The sequence below is a fragment of the Polyergus mexicanus genome, unplaced genomic scaffold (assembly GCF_030449975.1).
Source record: "Polyergus mexicanus isolate NDT 795.1 unplaced genomic scaffold, iyPolMexi1.0 SCAF_7, whole genome shotgun sequence".
Taxonomy (NCBI): domain Eukaryota; kingdom Metazoa; phylum Arthropoda; class Insecta; order Hymenoptera; family Formicidae; genus Polyergus; species Polyergus mexicanus.
This window is the reverse complement of record NW_027223327.1, coordinates 8,804,388-8,821,725: the sequence shown is the minus strand read 5'-3', so window position 1 is coordinate 8,821,725 and position 17,338 is coordinate 8,804,388. Positions and strand designations below refer to the sequence as shown.

Sequence of the window (17,338 nt, the reverse complement as noted above, 5' to 3'; positions counted from 1 at the left end):
ATATCTATTAGATAAACGCAAACGGAAACTTTAAAACTCACAAATTTATCGTTTGATTCTAAAAAAGCCAATAAGAAATCTTTCTGATATACAATTTATATTATTTGTATGTATTATAAACAAAATTTATACAACGTGCGATATATAATTATTCTGTACAAAAATATAACATTAGACTTTTTACAACCGAGCCAAAGAGATACATACTTATACATTATTAAAAGAGAAATTTATCAGTGCTAATTTTATTTTTTTACATATTATTATTCTGATAATTTTTAATAAGCGCAAAAATAATTTAATAAAAAATTATTAAAATATCGTATATTTATGACTCGAGTTCAAAAGAGCGGAAGAAAATTGAGATTTCATGCAGTTGGGAGCTGCCTTACACGCGCTCGCAGATTTTCCTCTATTTTAAAAGGCAACAAGAAGCGTTGTAAAGCTGTACTGTGTCAGCATCTGCATTTTAATAGCCGCGTTAATTAAATGCACGCGAGAATGGATACGTCGGTACGGCTTAGATCAAGCTGTCGCCTTCGCTTTGAGTTTTGCTGCGCAATTACACACAACGGCGTTTAATATTGTAATTCCGTTTTCACGCTATTTTTTCTTACACCCTGTTTTTCCGCTAACCATGAAAACGGCTCTGCTTTTTACATTACAAATATTAAGACATTAAAGATATACATCACGCGATTTATAAATATCAATATATCGCTATATTCTAAAAAATATTACAACTCGTTACAACTACAATCATCCATATCCAGTATGTAACAGGATTCTCGATCTCTTATCAAAAGAGTGACTTCGCCATATAGGTCTCTATTTTTTTCTTTAACTTTCTTTCTCATTCTTGAACTGTCATCGCGACAACCTTACGAACACGCATACACGCGCGTGTGAATTACAATTTACATAGGAAATTTATGCATCTTGATTTATTAGGCACTGTTTGTCCAAGTTTCGCGCACGTTAAAGCAACATTTCTATTATTTGTGAGAAATTTGCGAATCTCCTCAGAGTTCTCGTAATAATACAAATAATTACAATCCTCGCAATAAAATATTTGCCTTAGACACAACAGTGCCTCTGTTTGCGTTTCATCCATGTGTGTTCCCTTCTTAAATTCTTCTTACGAATATATACATAATATTGAAATTATCAAAAGTTTATCTCTGCGGGAAGATCGTATTTTACAAGACTAAATAAGTGCTGCAAAGTAGCGTTATCACCGAGACGATTATTGATACACCGAACGAAGAACCTACAAATGAAAATTGAGCCAAGTGAATAAAATCAAAACGTTTCTTCTGTAAGCAAATTAATTATGATCTAATTAATATTTTCATCTTAATATGCAGGATATATTAAAGGGAGACGTATCATTTACTTACCGGCACTCACGCATTTGTTCCCTTGCCTGACATAATTCTCGACGCACGTGCATTTGTTAGCCTCGCACATCACAGACTTGATCGGCGAATCGTTCTCTTCGTAATCCTCGGCTTGATAGCACTCGTAATTATTCGCGCAACTGTCGTCGAGAGCTGTAAAATAATGTAAATGATTCTTTGGCACTATATATGTATATATTTTTTTATTTTTTATTTATTTTAACGAGCAATCATTTTTATCGCTCTTGCGATAATATGTTGCGATAAAACGATTATACGAGTACCTCTGTTGGGAAAACACCTCGCCAAATCGTGCTCGTAATGATAATCCGATTCGCACTGGCACTTTTTGTCTAGACACGATGAGTTTTCGAATGTCGCCGAGCACTGTATCGATTCCGTGCATTCGTCCTGTATCTTTATCGCAGCCATCAGACATCTCTTGCCGTCCATATTCAGGACCGATTCAGACGCGCATTCGCACTTCATATCTTTTGTACAAATCACACCCTCAATATGCGAGCATTCCTGATTTTTCGTGCAAGGTCGCCTGTATCCTGCAAATATAATTATGCCAGAGAAAAAATTCAGAGAGAGAATCTCTCTCTCTCTCTCTTTCTCAATTACATTGCGAATCGATGTAATCGGAAAGATGCGAGAATTTAAATATTGCCAAAGTCGTCCCGAATCATTAAAAAAAAAAAAAAATTATAATTTATACTGCCGCTTTCCGCATAATACAATTTTATAATAAATAGATTAGTATTAGTAGCACACCTACCGGCCATTCTCCAACACGCATTGTCTATGTAATAATAACCGGATACGCAAACGCATTTGTTAGCCTCACAAGTGGTGTTCGCCAGAAACGCTAAACACTGATTCTCATCTGTGCAAGAAGCATCGATCGAACGGACCTCTATGTATTTAAAAAGTCATGTACATTAATAATGTGTCAATGTGCAAAAGCAAATAAATTTTATATGATCTTTAATTCGCGACACAGAATTCAAGATCGAGTTTTATCTACGATTTTATATGTAAAATCTCTATTCAAATGAAAAAAATACAATATCTAATATTTTATTTTATTTTTAATTTTTTTTTCTTTTTAAACAAGCATTTTTATTTTTTGTATTCTTCCATACTTACTTTGAACACAATGTTGCTTATTCTTCGCCGGCACGTAATCCCTCACGCAATCGCACTGACTAATAGTACTGTTACAAAATCCGCCCTCGTATTTACAATCTTGATCGTGTTTACATGTTCGATAGAATAGCGGGCCTAAAAGAAAAATATTTTATTACTCGCACAGAGTCGTTTATCGGGAGAGAATACGGTAAATAAAAAAAAAAAAAGAGTATAAAAATTCTAATATATATTTAAATCATGCTGATTCTGAATCACCTGGGATTTTATTTTCGTGCATAAATGCTTGAATGCTTGAGCAGATTTTAACTCCGTTATCTACATTCGGGCACATGCAATATCCATCCTTGCAAAAAGCATCTCTCGGAAGTGTCAGCATGCTCCTACAATCTGACGTGTTTCCGCACGGGATAGGCGTGTCTGCAACCGGATCGGTCGTATCAGAAAGGACGTGCGTCATGAACGAGGAAATTTATCGAGGATAAGATGAAGGTTCCATCGATTTGTCTATATTATATACGTATTATATTCTTTGTTCTAGGAAGACAACGAATACAACACGTTTCAATAAAAGGATAAATTAATTGCTCCGAGTTGAATATAAGATCGTAAACGATGAAAATTCGATCCGTGATGAATTTAAAATGTTTAATTTATCCGAAATATGTGAAGGATACACGCGATCGTAAACTTGGGAAAGTCGAGAGACTTCCGGCAGCAAAGATAAATAACATCGTCTTAGCATTCGACGCAGGAAAAATATTCTTCGAGTCTGAATATTCTACGAGTGTTGTCGAAATAATTAATTTTAGAGACACATGTCAATATTATAATAAACGATCGATTGTGCTATATATAATTATGACGTGTCGTAATAAATAATATAATAAATTTAATGACATGTGACAGTAATAAATTTATCCTGTGACGTATATATTCATATTAAGAAATCGAAAAATGTATACAATTAATATATACCTACGTATAGAGGAAACGAGTGATTTATTCGACAATTACGTTTTGGTTAATTAATAAGGAAATGCGCCATTGGAAAGGTAAACGTACTTAATAGCGAGATGAGCAAACACAAAGAAGAAAATGTTAAGATTGATAAGAAAATGCTATGTTATTATGATTCATGTGCCGTAAGCTATAACCGTTGAACATATCAAGTATCATGCTCGAATGATTAAAATGCTACAGATGACTAATGTAAGTATTATTTGGGTATCTCAGATTTAACGAATCTTTAATCTTCAATATTATTAGTCAATTTAAAATCGTTTTTTTTTTCCTTAAATGAAAGATCAAAGGAGGCTGATATAATACAGACTTTTTGAAATTATATATAAAAACATTCTAAATTATTTTTGTTCTAACATCATAGTTCAATTAATTATTTACAACTATAATTCGTACTTTGCACGATATATAAATATAGAAAAAAAAAAAAAGGAAAAGAGAGAGGCAAATTCGACGAGATCTCTCTCGGAAGAAGAGAGGTCACTCGTGTCACTTTGAACGTTACAACGCGATGTTTACATGACAGCGTAAATGTTACTTCATCATTTCATAATTATATATCAAGCGTGCCGAGACGTGAATCTCGTAGAACGCGAGAATCTCGAGAGCTCGCAAATCAAAATCAGCGAATTAATGGGAGCGTGATTAAAAGTGATTCGACTCACCGATCTTTTCCGCACTGGTGAGACTAATTGTCAGCATAATCGCGCTAATCGTTAGAATTGTGTACGTTCTCATGCTGAGCGGATTCTTCCCTTCTCCGGTCGAGATCGATACCATTATGATACTTGTTCTCTCACCGGGTCCTTAACTCAGTCTATCTCAGGCCGGACCGTCAGATGTAGATCATCGGTCCGCGATCAGCTTATGTTGGAGCTTTCGCACGCGACTGACGAAGGCAAAACCGAAACGCCGAAGGCCTCCTCGTCCCGTTTGTTGTCTCTCAACCCCGCGACCGTGCTCGCAAACACACATTCTGTATGTTCGTTCCTCTCTAACTGTATCTCTGCACTCTCCCCACTACGATGTCGTTAATTTTCTCCAGACTTCAAAACGTCCAATGAATTCGATCGAGTCTTTTCAGAAAAATATTCAATTGTTTTATTAAGCCATCTGACATCATGAGGCAGTTGTATAATCGCGTCGTTTTATAGCCTCCTTATTCTTTCTATTTTATTACACTCGGTACGCGTGCGTATTTAAGTAACCTGTTATTAAATTATGCTTTCTACAAGAAGCTGGAAACAATTGTTTTCAAGTAAAAGCATAACTGCATTGTTTGTATAAATAAACGCTTTGTATTTTAAGATACTCATCGTTAGAATTTGTTGTTTCATTTTTAATAACCACGGTTTAATTCTCTTTCTTCCTATTTTTACATATTTGTTCATTTCCTTTACGTTCATTTATTTACTTATATCGTTTATTTCGTCATATGTCTATTTATTCGCTTATTTCATTGTTCGCGACTTTTCTCTTTTAATCGATTTCAATTCTAATAATGTGAAAACCAGACGAAACCAGACTTTAATGAAACTATAAACTTCTATGCCTCACGATGATCATGTGTTGCTAACTAAAATTTAATGATTATATATAGAGTGTCTCAAAACCTCTGAATTTTCCTTCGGATTCTCTGGCCAATTTGAAGACGATTTTTCTTGAGTAAAAGAAAGCTGAGAAAGATCGTCATATTTTTAGCTTCCAATTCTTTTATATATCTTTGTAAAGCCTTAAATTAAAATTTTTTAAAGGTGAACTCCATCTGAAATTAACTGAAGGATGTAGTTGTGTTAATCTTTTGACTCAGCGAAATTCAGTTTGCGAAGAGTTTCTCACTGAGGAAAAGTCGTCTGCAAATTGATCAGAGAATCTGCTCTTAAAAAAAAATTCGGAAATTTTGCGACATCCGATATATTTTAGACATGTATACATATTATGTATTATACATGTTACAATATTTATCATACCTTATTTCTTCGTAATTTTCGCAATTTAACAAGACGCATTCGATGTGTATTGTATTCTACGAGTTGCCAATAGGATAAGCGAATAACTTGTAGAAAGATGAACGCGTGTAAAATATCACACCAGTGTGAATGAGTATGTAAGGCCACATAGTATCCGTAATGATAATGAAGAAGCACAATGTAATACGATAAAGTTGAATTCGCAAAATTATTGCTATCATGGCACAAGCTTTTGTTGAATGAACTTGAGACCAATCGCTTTAATATAAAATTAATGTGTGTTAATCGCGTATATTTTATTGTATTTCATTTTGTTGTATTTTCTTTATTTAATCAACATCAGAAGGGAAATACTCCATTTATTAAAAACTTTTAATTAGAAAGTAATAATTAAAAAGTAATAATTATATCATAGTATGTATTTTAGTAATACTATTTTTACGAGTTCTCTCAGTCTTATACAAATAATAAACATTAATTTCAGCTGCTTCATTAACATTAGCTTCTTCCCTAAAAATTGGTCAATTATGACCTCCTCTTGGAATTAATCCATCTGATATCCCATTAACAAATAAAATTATCTTAATTTCATCAGGAATAACAATTACATAATCACAATCATTCTATATTAAATAAAAATTTTTTTGAAAAAAATGAAAGTATCCAATTTTAACTATTCTTTTATGTAGAATATATATTTTACTCTTCTCCAAATTATTGAATATTATGAATCACCTTTTTCTATCGCAGATTCAATTTACGGCTCTCCTTTTTTCATTGCTACAGGCTTTTATAGTATTCGTGTTATTACCGGGACATTATTTCTTTCAATTTGTCTTTTGTGAATAAATTTACTTCATTTAAAAAAAATTTCATTATTCTAGATTTGAAGTAGCAGCATGATATTGACATTTTGTTGATCTAATTTGATTTTTTATATATTTCGATTTATTGATGAATATTATAAATTTAATTAAATTTATAAAATTTATATTTTAAATATTTACATAGTATATTCAAATCACATTTAGCTTCCAATTAAAAGAATTTATTTTATTGTTAATATAAATAATTTTATCTCTTTTAAATGCGAATATTTTTCGCTGTTTTCAGCTTCATTGTGACGTGGTTGGCGCAAATTCATAAATCGATAATGCGACATGTTTTATGTTTTTATTTTAAACAGTAATAACGAGAAACGTGACGCAACAAGCAGTTTCGATATATCTCATAAGTCCGCGATTTATTGCGATTTGAAGAATATTCAGTTGTTTGAATTACTTTTCTTTCCATCGCAAAATAAATTATTAATGCAACAATCGAAAATAAGAGCGAGACCCTTGTTTCTCTTGAATAAAAGTAAATCAATCTATCGGGCGTCGCTTTTAATACCGGCTACGGTGAATGCGTTTCGTTCGATAAATGAAATCTCTGATTCATTTCAGAGGAGATATCGTTTAGATACGCCTAAGAGATAAGACGTTTATCTGACGAAGGCGTATGTGCCATGATGTTCCCTATCTCACGCAGTCACCTGGATATGCTTTCACGTTCGCATCTGATTTTGGATCTCCAATGACGACTCTTGTCCGCGTCTCACTCATCCTGTGCACATTCGCCGATTATTCTCGCTCCCAGCAGAGTCGTAAGTGTTCCCTCTTCGTAATTTATCGCCTTCTTAAATATTCTCCGACGTAAAATACGTCGACGTAGGTAGAGTCACAAGAGATAACGTTTATATTTGATAACACAACAGAAAAAAGCCCGAAGGAACAGATGTAAAAGAGATCTAATTATGTACATTTTCATTTTTTTTCAGATGTCCCTTAGAAAAGTTTAAAAAGTATATTATATGTTGGATATTTTTTCTTCTCGCTAAACATTTTTAAGTACTTTTAATCCTTTATATATACCTCTCTCATATATTTGAAAAAATTCCAATTTTTTAGGACATATCTTTAAATACTCTTTTTAGAATGTTTGTCGGTATCAAAGTATCTGTTGCTGATAGCGAATCGCGTGCTAGAAAAGTAGATAAAGCTCTACCGTATTTTTCATTTTCAATAATTCTTACCTATTTTCTCTTTAACAATTAATTAATTCTTATTATATCTTATTCAATATTAATTTATTGCTTGTTTTAGCGGAGCACGCTATTAACGTACAGGTTGGTGACAGTTGCGGGAGGGACATCGAATGTATCAAGAATGCGTTCTGCCGAGGACAGCAAAACTGTTTGTGCGATCCGTATTACTCGCCAAGTCCCGATAAATCGCTGTGCATTGCCAGTGAGTGTTTGCTAGAAAATTTTTATCGCGCCAGGCACAATAACGATAATTACGCTAAAAGCGCGTTATATATACTGCTCGTCGAGAAGTAGCTTGTACGAATAAAATAACTTAAAGACGCTGATAGCGTGATAATACACGTTTTTCAAATTTTCCGGATTTTTGCATAAAATCGTACAATTAGACACACACAAGCTGCTCTACTAAATAAGCTCGTACTTATTTTATATCCATTTATATTTGATTCGTCAGCGCTTATCTTCCGTTTCTCCGAACAATAAGACTTATTCATCATCATCTTCATCATCTTCTAGCCGTCGGGTTGAACTGCGAGGACCATATGACATGTCAAACTATGGCGAATGGCGAATGCAGGCAAGGCAGGTGCGCTTGCAAGGACGATTTTTTCTTAGACAGCAGCAATTCGTCAAATTGTATTCCTAGTGAGCAATCGCGTGATTTTTATCGTTATTTTCGAAAAATCACAAAAAGCAAGAGACATTAAAAATTATACTTATAGCTTGAATTTGCGATTGAAAAAGAAAAAAATGTTACAGGACCCGCCAAGATCGGCGATCGCTGTCAAATAACAACGATATGCCAGGAGAGTTTCGATTATGCATTATGTATCAACGAACAATGCCAGTGTTACTCGGGATATCATTTTGTAAATGAGACGCGAAATTGCGTTCCGAATCGAGGTAGTATACAGATTCTTTTTACGAAAGAAGATACATTTATAGATATATTAAGATATTGAGAAAGAGAAAGTATATCAAAGTAAGAAAAAAAAAAAATTAATATATTGTTCCAGACTTATATACTTTTTGTGCAAACAACTACGAATGTTATGTGGATGACAAGTCCCTGGACATCTTAGAGTGTAAAAATAGTCAATGCGTGTGTAAGGAAGGGGAGCCGCAATGTGCCAAAGGTTAATCGCGTTTAATTGCATCGTTACAAGCTAATTCGGCCGAGGCCCGAATTACTATTTCGAATTGTTTTTACCTCTTTTTTCTCTTCTCGTAGGTTCTCTTGTCACGGCCGCCGGAATAATCGTGACAATCTCGTCGTTGTTACAACGAATCGCTCAATAGCGACTAACAATAAATGTCTATATACATATATAATTCATTCGATTTTACAATGTCATTATTTAACGCGCAAAATGAACAAATCCGCGTAAATCATTAAACTATACATATATAATTTGATTTTATTATATTCCATTTTTGTATTGTATTTGTATCTCTAATAAATGTCTTTAACGAGATGTTCGAGAGAGAGAGAGAGAGAGAGAGACATAATAGAATCTTATAAAAATTTCGCAATTTTTTCAAACAAGATAAGAAAAAGTTATCACGTGTAAATATCCAATTATTTTTTTCAATTACATTCTTTTTTCTATTTTCTAGCGTAATCTAAATTCCAAGTATACTGTATACCTTTAATTTTATAAATACAAAAAAAGAGAGAAAAAGATAAAAATTCGTAAAGATGTATAATAGATAGATTTAAAATAAATGTTTAAACTCTGCACTCATTTTTCTTGCATTAAAGACGAAAGACATATGTTTAAGCTTTGGCAAAAGAACGACTTCAATCTTCAATACGAATTGCCAATATTGAGAAAAATCATTCGCATACGTATGCGTTCATTCAGTTATACGTCACACATCATTGATACCGCTAGTTAAAACGGCACAGTAGAACAGAGTTCGTATTTAGCGTAGAGCGCAAACGTATTTAACTGCGCACGCGCATCGCTTCGCTGCTAATCAGCTGATACAGCTGATAGCTGGTGACTTAACCGTAGTGATTGTATTCGGAGTCGGAAAACCGAATGTATATCGCACAAATAACAAATTTTAGCGCACGCGATACGTAATAGATAAAGGTAAGCTTTATCAGCGTTTAATAAATCAATAAACAATACATAATATATATTTAACGAAGAATAGTATATAATGTGAAAAAATTCAGGTTATGTTTAATATAAATTTGAGAATAGAATTATATTTCTGTATTAGAGTTAAAAGAAATTGCAGGATAGATTATCTGCCAAAGTTTTTTCATTTACGATTTATTCTCTCTCATTCTCTTTTCAGTATGTCTTGGATCGTGAAATCTGTGCGAGCCGCTGTAAATACATGGACACCGCAAGTGACGCCGGTGCGATTTCGCTATTACAAGGACAAAGTGGCCCAGGGCCCGTTAAAAAGGCGATACGGATACGAAGATCCTATAGATATGCGAGGCCTTCTACCGCGTCAGGACAATAAGCGACTGCCGATGCCGATCTATCGGCCAAAAGATGCTTGGTCCGAGAAGAAGGCACTGTTCGGACAGAACGACTACATTGATATACTAGGCTCCGATAATCTCCATCCGACGAGAATTCTCTATAACGTGCCCGCTTGGTTGCGTGGTGTCAAGGGCAACGAGTATCAAGTCCTGCTGAGAAAGAGAAAGATATGGCAGAAAGGAATATTTCCAATCGCGAGACCAACAAAGTGGAAAGAGCTGGACAAGAGAATACTCTACTTGTACAAATTTCTAAATCGTAAGACGAAACAATAAAACAATTAGTTGGATCGCGATATATAACCATGTAATTAAATTTTAATTAAAATATATACAGTACCTGTGTTTTTCAATAGTTTTCGAGTATTTTATCGACTTCTTGTGTTTCACAATATTAATTATAAATACAATTCACTATTTTAAATAATGTGGTTATGAAAAATATATAAAATAATGAATTTATTTATTGACAAATAATTATCCATCGGATATACGATTATTTCACAACATTGAAGAACGCGAATATTTTTCACGTTAAAATGCGGATTTTCACCGTAGAAAGATGAGAGAGATACGTGATGCATTGTGATCACGCACGGTATATGTACATAGTCACAATTGGGTATTCATGTTTAACATATGAACAATAGTTCAACATATATTGCAAAATGATCGCGAAATAGAAACATGCATCTCTGAAGTAGTCTTTTTGATAAACTATTTGAACAAATTGAGTATTGTCCTTTCCCTAAAAAATAGTCATAGGTAGCCAATATTATCACGGTTATGAACCTCGACAATAGTTGATTAAAAATGGCTATTTCGAATGTATGTTTTATGCGTTTCATGATATTTTCACATTGCCATTGAAAGTTTGTATAGTCGACACATATATGTAAGTCACACATTATAAATTCCTTGCTAGAAGTTCGTCCTGGTATTAATTATACGCAATATGTCGGCAATTCACATATTGCGCAATAGCAAATACCCTTTGCATTGAAAATGTAATACTATCTTAAAAGCCCCATAGAGGCACACATTTTTTTGTACAGAAATTAATATAGATACTTTACTATCTAAAAGTATCTTTTTGCCTTAAGTTTCCTGCGTGTTTACATAAATTAATGGCAGTAAATTCTCGTTTGAATGACTACTACCGAATAATGTAAAAGAAAAAAAATAAGAGAACGTCGGTTCATAAGTGATTTTGCAAGAAGGACAGCAAAGTTGTCTCGTAATGCTTGCTAGCGTCCAAGCTTCTCAAACTGTGCCTCTCGTTGGGATAAACCTGTAACTGATACGGTTTACCGATTTTCACGAGGGCATTAATCAGCTGGCTGGTATGATAGAAATGTACATTTTCGTCTATAAGACCATGAATGATTAACAATCGATTCTCTTCGTCGGGGAATTTGTTCACATATGTCAGGATAGATCCGGCCATGTAACCGTGAAGATTGTTTTGTGGCAAATCCATGTAACGCTCGGTATATCCGGTATCGTAAAAATTCCACGAAGTAACCGGAGCACCAGCAATGGCCAGCTGCGACATAAAAATATTTTTGAACACATTTTTAAAAAATATACAATAACGATAAAATATCAATCCGTACCTTGAATACATCGGGGTACTGTATCAGACCCATCAAACTTAAGTATCCACCGTAAGACCAGCCGTGAAGAGCTACACGATTCAGATCTATATATCCGGTAGTTTCTGATAGCCATCTCAATACTTCAACTTGATCGTTCAGCTCTACCGTTCCCATTCGACGTCGTAAGTGGCTCTCGAATATCAGACCTCTATGCTGCGATCCGCGAGAATCGATTAAAACTACACAATAACCTTGAGCAGCTAGCATGTGCATTCGTAAATGCCTTAAGCCCTGTAAGAAGCATTAAATAAAATCTTTTTTTTTATTAATTTCACATAACATGCATCTATTCACAACTAAAGAAACGTATTTACCTTAAATGTATTCGATACGAGTTGAACTTCGGGTCCTCCGTAAACATTCAATATTGTAGGATATTTCACTCCGGCTTGGAAATTATGAGGCTTGAATATCATTGAATAGATCGTATCGTCTGACTTTATTTTATGCGTAAAAATCTCCGGCGCGAACAACTCGGATTCAGGCGCCGATGGTTCCAGAAGGTAGCCTACAGGTGTGAGCGATATACTTTCCACCGTCCAGTCGGTTTGCGATATTTTAAATACCTGGAACAATAAAGATAATAATCATTAACAATCGTATAAATTAAAATGAATGGTATAAATTGACGAAAGTCTGTTCGCTGAAAGACATACTTGACAAGTGGGCAGCGTTTTAATGGAACTATAAACGGTGACCAACATCGTGCACTCTTTATTAAAATATACACTGTTGTAACTGTAACCTGGTCGTGTCAAGAGTCGTATCTCTAATGGTCGTCGCAGAGAAACCGCGTAAACATGTTGCTCTAACGGCCCTTCTCGTAATCCGCAAAAGTACACGATGAAATTGACTTCGTCGATCCAAATTTTCTTCCCCAGTACTTCCCAATCGCCCTGTGTCAGGGCCACTTTGGAAGTGATACGCGGTCGAAGAAATATGCTGTCCATTCTGTCCAAAGACTCTTCCACACCATTACTCAAGCCTATAATGGGAAAAATATATGATATAGACAAAAAGAATATCAAACAAGAAAAAAAATAACGGTAATCCTATTACAAACCTGCTATACTGGATGTTATAAGATATAAATGTCGAAACTCGGATTCCTCGCTGCCCCAAATAAATTTGACTTCGTTTGTGTCGTCGGACTTTAGAAAGTACAACAGATCGTTCACGTTGATCCAAGTCGGATTCTGTTCCGAGTATATAACTTGAACACTTGCTGACGCAGGCGTAAAATGGTTTTCCGTATTGTACGTGTTGGGTGGCGGTTCGCAAAAATTGTCTATTGACAACAGGACTAACTCGAGTTTCTGTTGTTTCCTGTCTAGCAGTTGTACCCAGACGCTACGCATTAACGAAATGGCACATTATCAACTCTTATTAATTAATACAAGTTTCGCATATCGTTCCCTCGAACTTACTATTGAGCGTCGGGAGTCCAGCCAACTCTCACCATGTACTCCATCCAAGGGAACATTATGTGAAGAGGATACTGAAGCTCTAGTATTTCTATATCGATAATTTGCAACGATTCCGTCAAGCGGAACTGCACCATCTTCAAGTTACTCCTAGCATTCGGCATACCTGCTCTAGGAAATCTAAATTCGTCCACTTCATAGGAATTCGCCGAGGGAAAGCAATATATCTTGACATCACTCTCGTCCACTTCTTCGTACACTATTCTATAGGCACCATCGTACATGGATTTTGGTTGCCACCAGTAACCGATATATCTAAGACAAGGGGAACAAATTTTCTAATTTTCGCGCCTTTAGTATGCAAGTATCCAATAATAAAGTGATCAACCTTGTAAATTCCTCCTGCATGACGTAGGAGGGGGTACCGGCCGAAAGTGGATCATCCACGAGATTTCTGCCACCTTTCTTAGCATGAGTCAATCGAACTGAGGAACCTGTGATACTGTGAGACAGGTATAGATCTCCCGAACATGTGTGAGCGATTAATGAATTGTTCCAGGGACAGATCTGAGGACATAATTTTGCTCCAGTGGTCGACATTCTGATTTCTGATGGGAAGAGTGGTCCAGGCTAGTAGAAAAATATATACGTTTAGACATTTTGCTCCATTATAATCATGACACACATATGATAACACACATATTACCATAAATCCAGTATCCACACATTGATAAAGACTACTAGCAGCTGGAAAGACTAATTTTCCACTCTCCGCATGGATTTCATAACTGGTTATGCCCCACGTAGCAAGCCTTTTTCTCTCCCACAACAATTGTTCCTCCTTTGACAATCTGTTTGTGCTTGATACGCTAAAATTATTTTATGACAGATCTTATTGCTTCTATCAATGGATAATCTAAATCAACCAAATCAGATATCAAACTACAGCGATGTGTACCTCTGGAAATTTGCTTCTATGACAGGCTGCCAATGTAGACGATAGCCATTGGCATGATCTGCATGTGCGATGTCTACATACAGGAGCGTGGTCTCCCATCCATTACTCGGAGTACTGAGGAAATAGATTCTAGTTCTAAAATAAAAAGAAAAGAGTATAACCACGTGTTAAAACTCGACACAATTCTGAAGGTACTCTCGTCGCATGAGTGAGTTTGCTCACCGGCCGTCCGGAAGTGAACGGAAAGTTATCGACCCGGGCACAGAACCGGCAGACACCCCAGATAACTTCCTTCTGAGATCACTGACAACGGTGCGGAGCTCGGACCAGGATTTCCGCGGTACCGTACTATCAGGAGTAGCCTGCTGCTCTCCGCCCGCCTCGTTGCTGCCACTTGTAGTTTCCATATTTTCTATACGCTGTTGCCGGGCCTTCCGCGAAGTCATTCGTCGTCCAGCCGACACGTCCGCGGCCGTCTCATGTCGAAAGATGTCAACAATCGAAAACAGCGTGTGCGCGACGAGAGCAATTCTTGGACGACGACGGATATCGCGTGACCACGCAAACTTCAGGAGATCTTATTTTTAGGTTATGCAGCCGTAATTCTCACACCGCTGTCGCCGTGACAAAAGGCTCTTTCACTTTCACCTTCTTCTTCTCCCGAGATCTCGATGGCCTTCTCGCAGCACCTCGGCGATCTCTCCCACCTCCCGGTTTCGCGCGCGACGTTAAATACGCGAAATCGCGTACTCACACCACCACTGTCACCGTCATCACCACCACCATCACCATTACCACTACCACTAGATCACCACCATCACTATCACCACCAACGCTGCCGCTGTCGCTGCAGCCGCGCGATTTCTCGTGCCAAAAATCGTCAACATTCGTTAAAGTTTGAGCTGTCATCCGAGTGCTCGCAGATGACAGTAATAACCCACGTCGCCGCCGTCGACCTCGACGGGATTCGCATCGGATGGTGGTCGCGATTCACAGCTGATTCGTATCGCGTGCAGCGTAGCACGTGTGACGCGGCCAAGCACGTGAGAGATATGTTGTGTGCGTGTGTGTATATGTATACGTACATATGACATATACACGCCGATCTCCTGATCGCACGTAACATTTTTGCGAATCGTTTTGAGACAAATTGTATTTGAAATGTAAAACCATTCCGATTCATCCAACCATCTTCTCTCTCTCTCTCTCTCTCTCTCTCTCTCTCTCTCTCTCTCTCTCTCTCTCTCTCTCTCTCTCTCTCTACTTCTTTTATCCTCGATGCTCGTGCGATCCAGAAGCTGTTATTCTGCTTAGTAAATTGTATATTAATTCGTATTGCGGTTTATGGTTAAAGGATTAATTGGGTATCAATTTGTATTGATTCGTGACCACTCGATGAGATATTGAGATAATTTGCGTTGATTTATTGCGCAACTGTACATAATGCTTAATGCTTTGGAGAGTTGTACAAGAATATTTTTGTTTAACAACATCAATATACTTATATACATTTAAATATTTCTTCGAAGATTATGCGAACGTGTACTTTCTCCAGAATAGTATAATGATTAAAAGAATGATATCACGTTTAAAAATATTTTAATTAATCTTGTGTTAAAAAGAAGGGATAAAATACAGTCAAAGATATTTTTTGAATCGAGATATCGGAAATTTATATGAGAGATAGTTTTATTTAATTCAATTAAATCAATTTAATTTAATATACATTATATATAAAAAGAAATTTATGAAACATTTAATAAGAGCAGTAGTACTTTTTTTTTAAGCAGTACTACTTTTTTTTTAAATATAATAAAGTGTAATAATTGTACTAGCATATGACGAATTCACATGACGTATGTACATTTGAAGGAAAAAATTTCTGATAAGAGGACAGCTTTCAACCATATACGCGCAACCACGTTGGCATTGTTCTTACATATTTTAATACCTCCACTCGGTCGCGATGGCCTTATTTCGTCCCCGCGTGTTCCTGAATAATTTTCCTCATCGTCGGCGGCAGCCTCGCGCGATTACGTACAAAATCCAGTGAAGATAATATACTAAAAGTCGGTCTTTCTTTCTCGTACGTTTAAAGAAAGAAATTCTTCTCGAGCGAGAGGAAAAAGGCGAAATTTTCACGACTCGATGGTTTATCTGACTGATATTCGCGAGAGAGAACTCGTGGCGTTACGTTTGCCATAAATTTATCCAGCTCGCTATTTGTGGACTACTTCGATCCGAGTACAGCGATAAATACTGTCGAGTCGTCTGATAAACGATAGTCGAAATATACGCGTGTGCACGTTTTTCGTTACCTGTCGTTTCATAGAATATTCACGTCTCAGATGTATGCGCGTGTATATCCTTGGGTATTTTAATATTTCATTCTTTAAATCTCTATCATATCTCCCTCTCTCGGGAATTTTTTTCGCTATTATTTGAAATAAAATTTTTATTATGTTTCTTTTTTTTTTAATTTAAGAAAATTTTATTTTTTTATAAAAATTCGACTGCATCCTAGTATCTGAAGTCTTCTTTCTTCTTGTTTGAAAAAAATACTGGAGAACGAAATATATCTATGTTCGAGAAATGAATGCGTGTGTATATGGTACAGAACGATCGAGAAAAATCCTTTCATGCTACCGGTCGAGAAAATTATTTTCGTGCTGCGATCGAGAATTCACTTCGCACGTAATACGGTTTCATTTTAAAACATACCTATTACTACAGTCCATTATCGTTAAACGTGCATAAGTTATGCACCGCGAACATGTGCGAACTGAGGATAATCGCGACAGAAGAGTCACGATAACAAACGAGGAATGCGCAATATCTCTGACAAGGCACGTACGGTCAGCATTCGTGTATATCGGTTTATATCAATTATCGAAATTCGTCACATCTACGACATCACGCAAGTGTAATATTACAATTCCCAAACAGCTCGTTCTGGGTAAGCAAAAGATCATATTCCCATCTCTTATCACAGACATCTTGAGTAAACAGCAAATTTTATTAATATCTTCTCGGGGACAAAGACCGCTCTTTACGAAATTATTTTATTATGAATAAAAATTACGTAATTAAACATTAGGATCATTATTATAAAAAATGATATTTAAATATTGAATTAGAGATTTAACGCGATTATATATATA

At 35.8% G+C, this 17,338-nt stretch overlaps 4 protein-coding genes across 5 annotated transcripts; 2 read left to right on the top strand and 2 right to left on the bottom strand.

Annotated features, from left to right (window-relative positions):
- Positions 1 to 121: 121 nt before the first annotated feature.
- Positions 122 to 4,529, bottom strand: LOC138934612 (prion-like-(Q/N-rich) domain-bearing protein 25). 2 transcript variants are annotated; one of them, XM_070298559.1, is made up of 7 exons: positions 4,241 to 4,529; positions 2,811 to 2,972; positions 2,553 to 2,687; positions 2,182 to 2,319; positions 1,685 to 1,957; positions 1,401 to 1,553; positions 123 to 1,270 (listed from the first exon to the last, which is right to left on the bottom strand). In XM_070298559.1, exons 1-7 carry the CDS (start codon positions 4,353 to 4,355, stop codon positions 1,200 to 1,202), a joined length of 1,047 nt encoding a protein of 348 aa, XP_070154660.1. In that variant the 5' UTR covers positions 4,356 to 4,529; the 3' UTR covers positions 123 to 1,199. The 2 variants fall into 2 exon arrangements, with proteins under 2 accessions (XP_070154661.1, XP_070154660.1); XM_070298560.1 differs by lacking the exon at positions 2,811 to 2,972 and having other exon boundaries at positions 122 to 1,270.
- A 2,491-nt stretch (positions 4,530 to 7,020) lies between these two features.
- LOC138934800 (prion-like-(Q/N-rich) domain-bearing protein 25) lies at positions 7,021 to 9,302 on the top strand. The gene is made up of 6 exons (XM_070298888.1): positions 7,021 to 7,190; positions 7,690 to 7,833; positions 8,148 to 8,276; positions 8,391 to 8,534; positions 8,648 to 8,767; positions 8,863 to 9,302. The coding sequence occupies exons 1-6, from the start codon at positions 7,046 to 7,048 to the stop codon at positions 8,928 to 8,930; spliced, it is 750 nt and encodes a 249-aa protein (XP_070154989.1). The 5' UTR covers positions 7,021 to 7,045; the 3' UTR covers positions 8,931 to 9,302.
- A 247-nt stretch (positions 9,303 to 9,549) lies between these two features.
- Mrpl51 (mitochondrial ribosomal protein L51) lies at positions 9,550 to 10,577 on the top strand. Its single transcript, XM_070298857.1, has 2 exons — positions 9,550 to 9,730; positions 9,942 to 10,577. Exon 2 carries the CDS (start codon positions 9,943 to 9,945, stop codon positions 10,411 to 10,413), a length of 471 nt encoding a protein of 156 aa, XP_070154958.1. The 5' UTR covers positions 9,550 to 9,730; position 9,942; the 3' UTR covers positions 10,414 to 10,577.
- LOC138934776 (dipeptidyl peptidase 9) lies at positions 9,822 to 15,191 on the bottom strand. Its single transcript, XM_070298856.1, has 10 exons — positions 14,400 to 15,191; positions 14,178 to 14,312; positions 13,926 to 14,088; positions 13,608 to 13,849; positions 13,223 to 13,534; positions 12,859 to 13,145; positions 12,452 to 12,780; positions 12,110 to 12,361; positions 11,754 to 12,026; positions 9,822 to 11,683 (listed from the first exon to the last, which is right to left on the bottom strand). The coding sequence occupies exons 1-10, from the start codon at positions 14,621 to 14,623 to the stop codon at positions 11,336 to 11,338; spliced, it is 2,565 nt and encodes an 854-aa protein (XP_070154957.1). The 5' UTR covers positions 14,624 to 15,191; the 3' UTR covers positions 9,822 to 11,335.
- Between the last annotated feature and the right edge of the window lie 2,147 nt (positions 15,192 to 17,338).

What these genes read in the sequence shown, in the direction of transcription:
- LOC138934776 (XM_070298856.1), bottom strand. Translation starts at nt 14,623, where the DNA reads ATGACTTCGCGGAAGGCCCGGCAACAGCGTATAGAAAATATGGAAACT. An exon ending in TGGACTCCCGACGCTCAATA is followed by an intron (nt 13,146 to 13,222) that starts GTAAGTTCGAGG and finishes GTTAATGCGTAG; the next exon opens with CGTCTGGGTACAACTGCTAG. An exon ending in TCGTATCGAATACATTTAAG is followed by an intron (nt 12,027 to 12,109) that starts GTAAATACGTTT and finishes TGCTTCTTACAG; the next exon opens with GGCTTAAGGCATTTACGAAT.
- Mrpl51 (XM_070298857.1), top strand. Translation starts at nt 9,943, where the DNA reads ATGTCTTGGATCGTGAAATCTGTGCGAGCCGCTGTAAATACATGGACA.
- LOC138934800 (XM_070298888.1), top strand. Translation starts at nt 7,046, where the DNA reads ATGTGCCATGATGTTCCCTATCTCACGCAGTCACCTGGATATGCTTTC. An exon ending in TTCTCGCTCCCAGCAGAGTC is followed by an intron (nt 7,191 to 7,689) that starts GTAAGTGTTCCC and finishes TGCTTGTTTTAG; the next exon opens with CGGAGCACGCTATTAACGTA. An exon ending in TAAATCGCTGTGCATTGCCA is followed by an intron (nt 7,834 to 8,147) that starts GTGAGTGTTTGC and finishes ATCATCTTCTAG; the next exon opens with CCGTCGGGTTGAACTGCGAG.
- LOC138934612 (XM_070298559.1), bottom strand. Translation starts at nt 4,355, where the DNA reads ATGGTATCGATCTCGACCGGAGAAGGGAAGAATCCGCTCAGCATGAGA. An exon ending in TGCGTGTTGGAGAATGGCCG is followed by an intron (nt 1,958 to 2,181) that starts GTAGGTGTGCTA and finishes TTATATTTGCAG; the next exon opens with GATACAGGCGACCTTGCACG. An exon ending in GAACAAATGCGTGAGTGCCG is followed by an intron (nt 1,271 to 1,400) that starts GTAAGTAAATGA and finishes TTTCATTTGTAG; the next exon opens with GTTCTTCGTTCGGTGTATCA.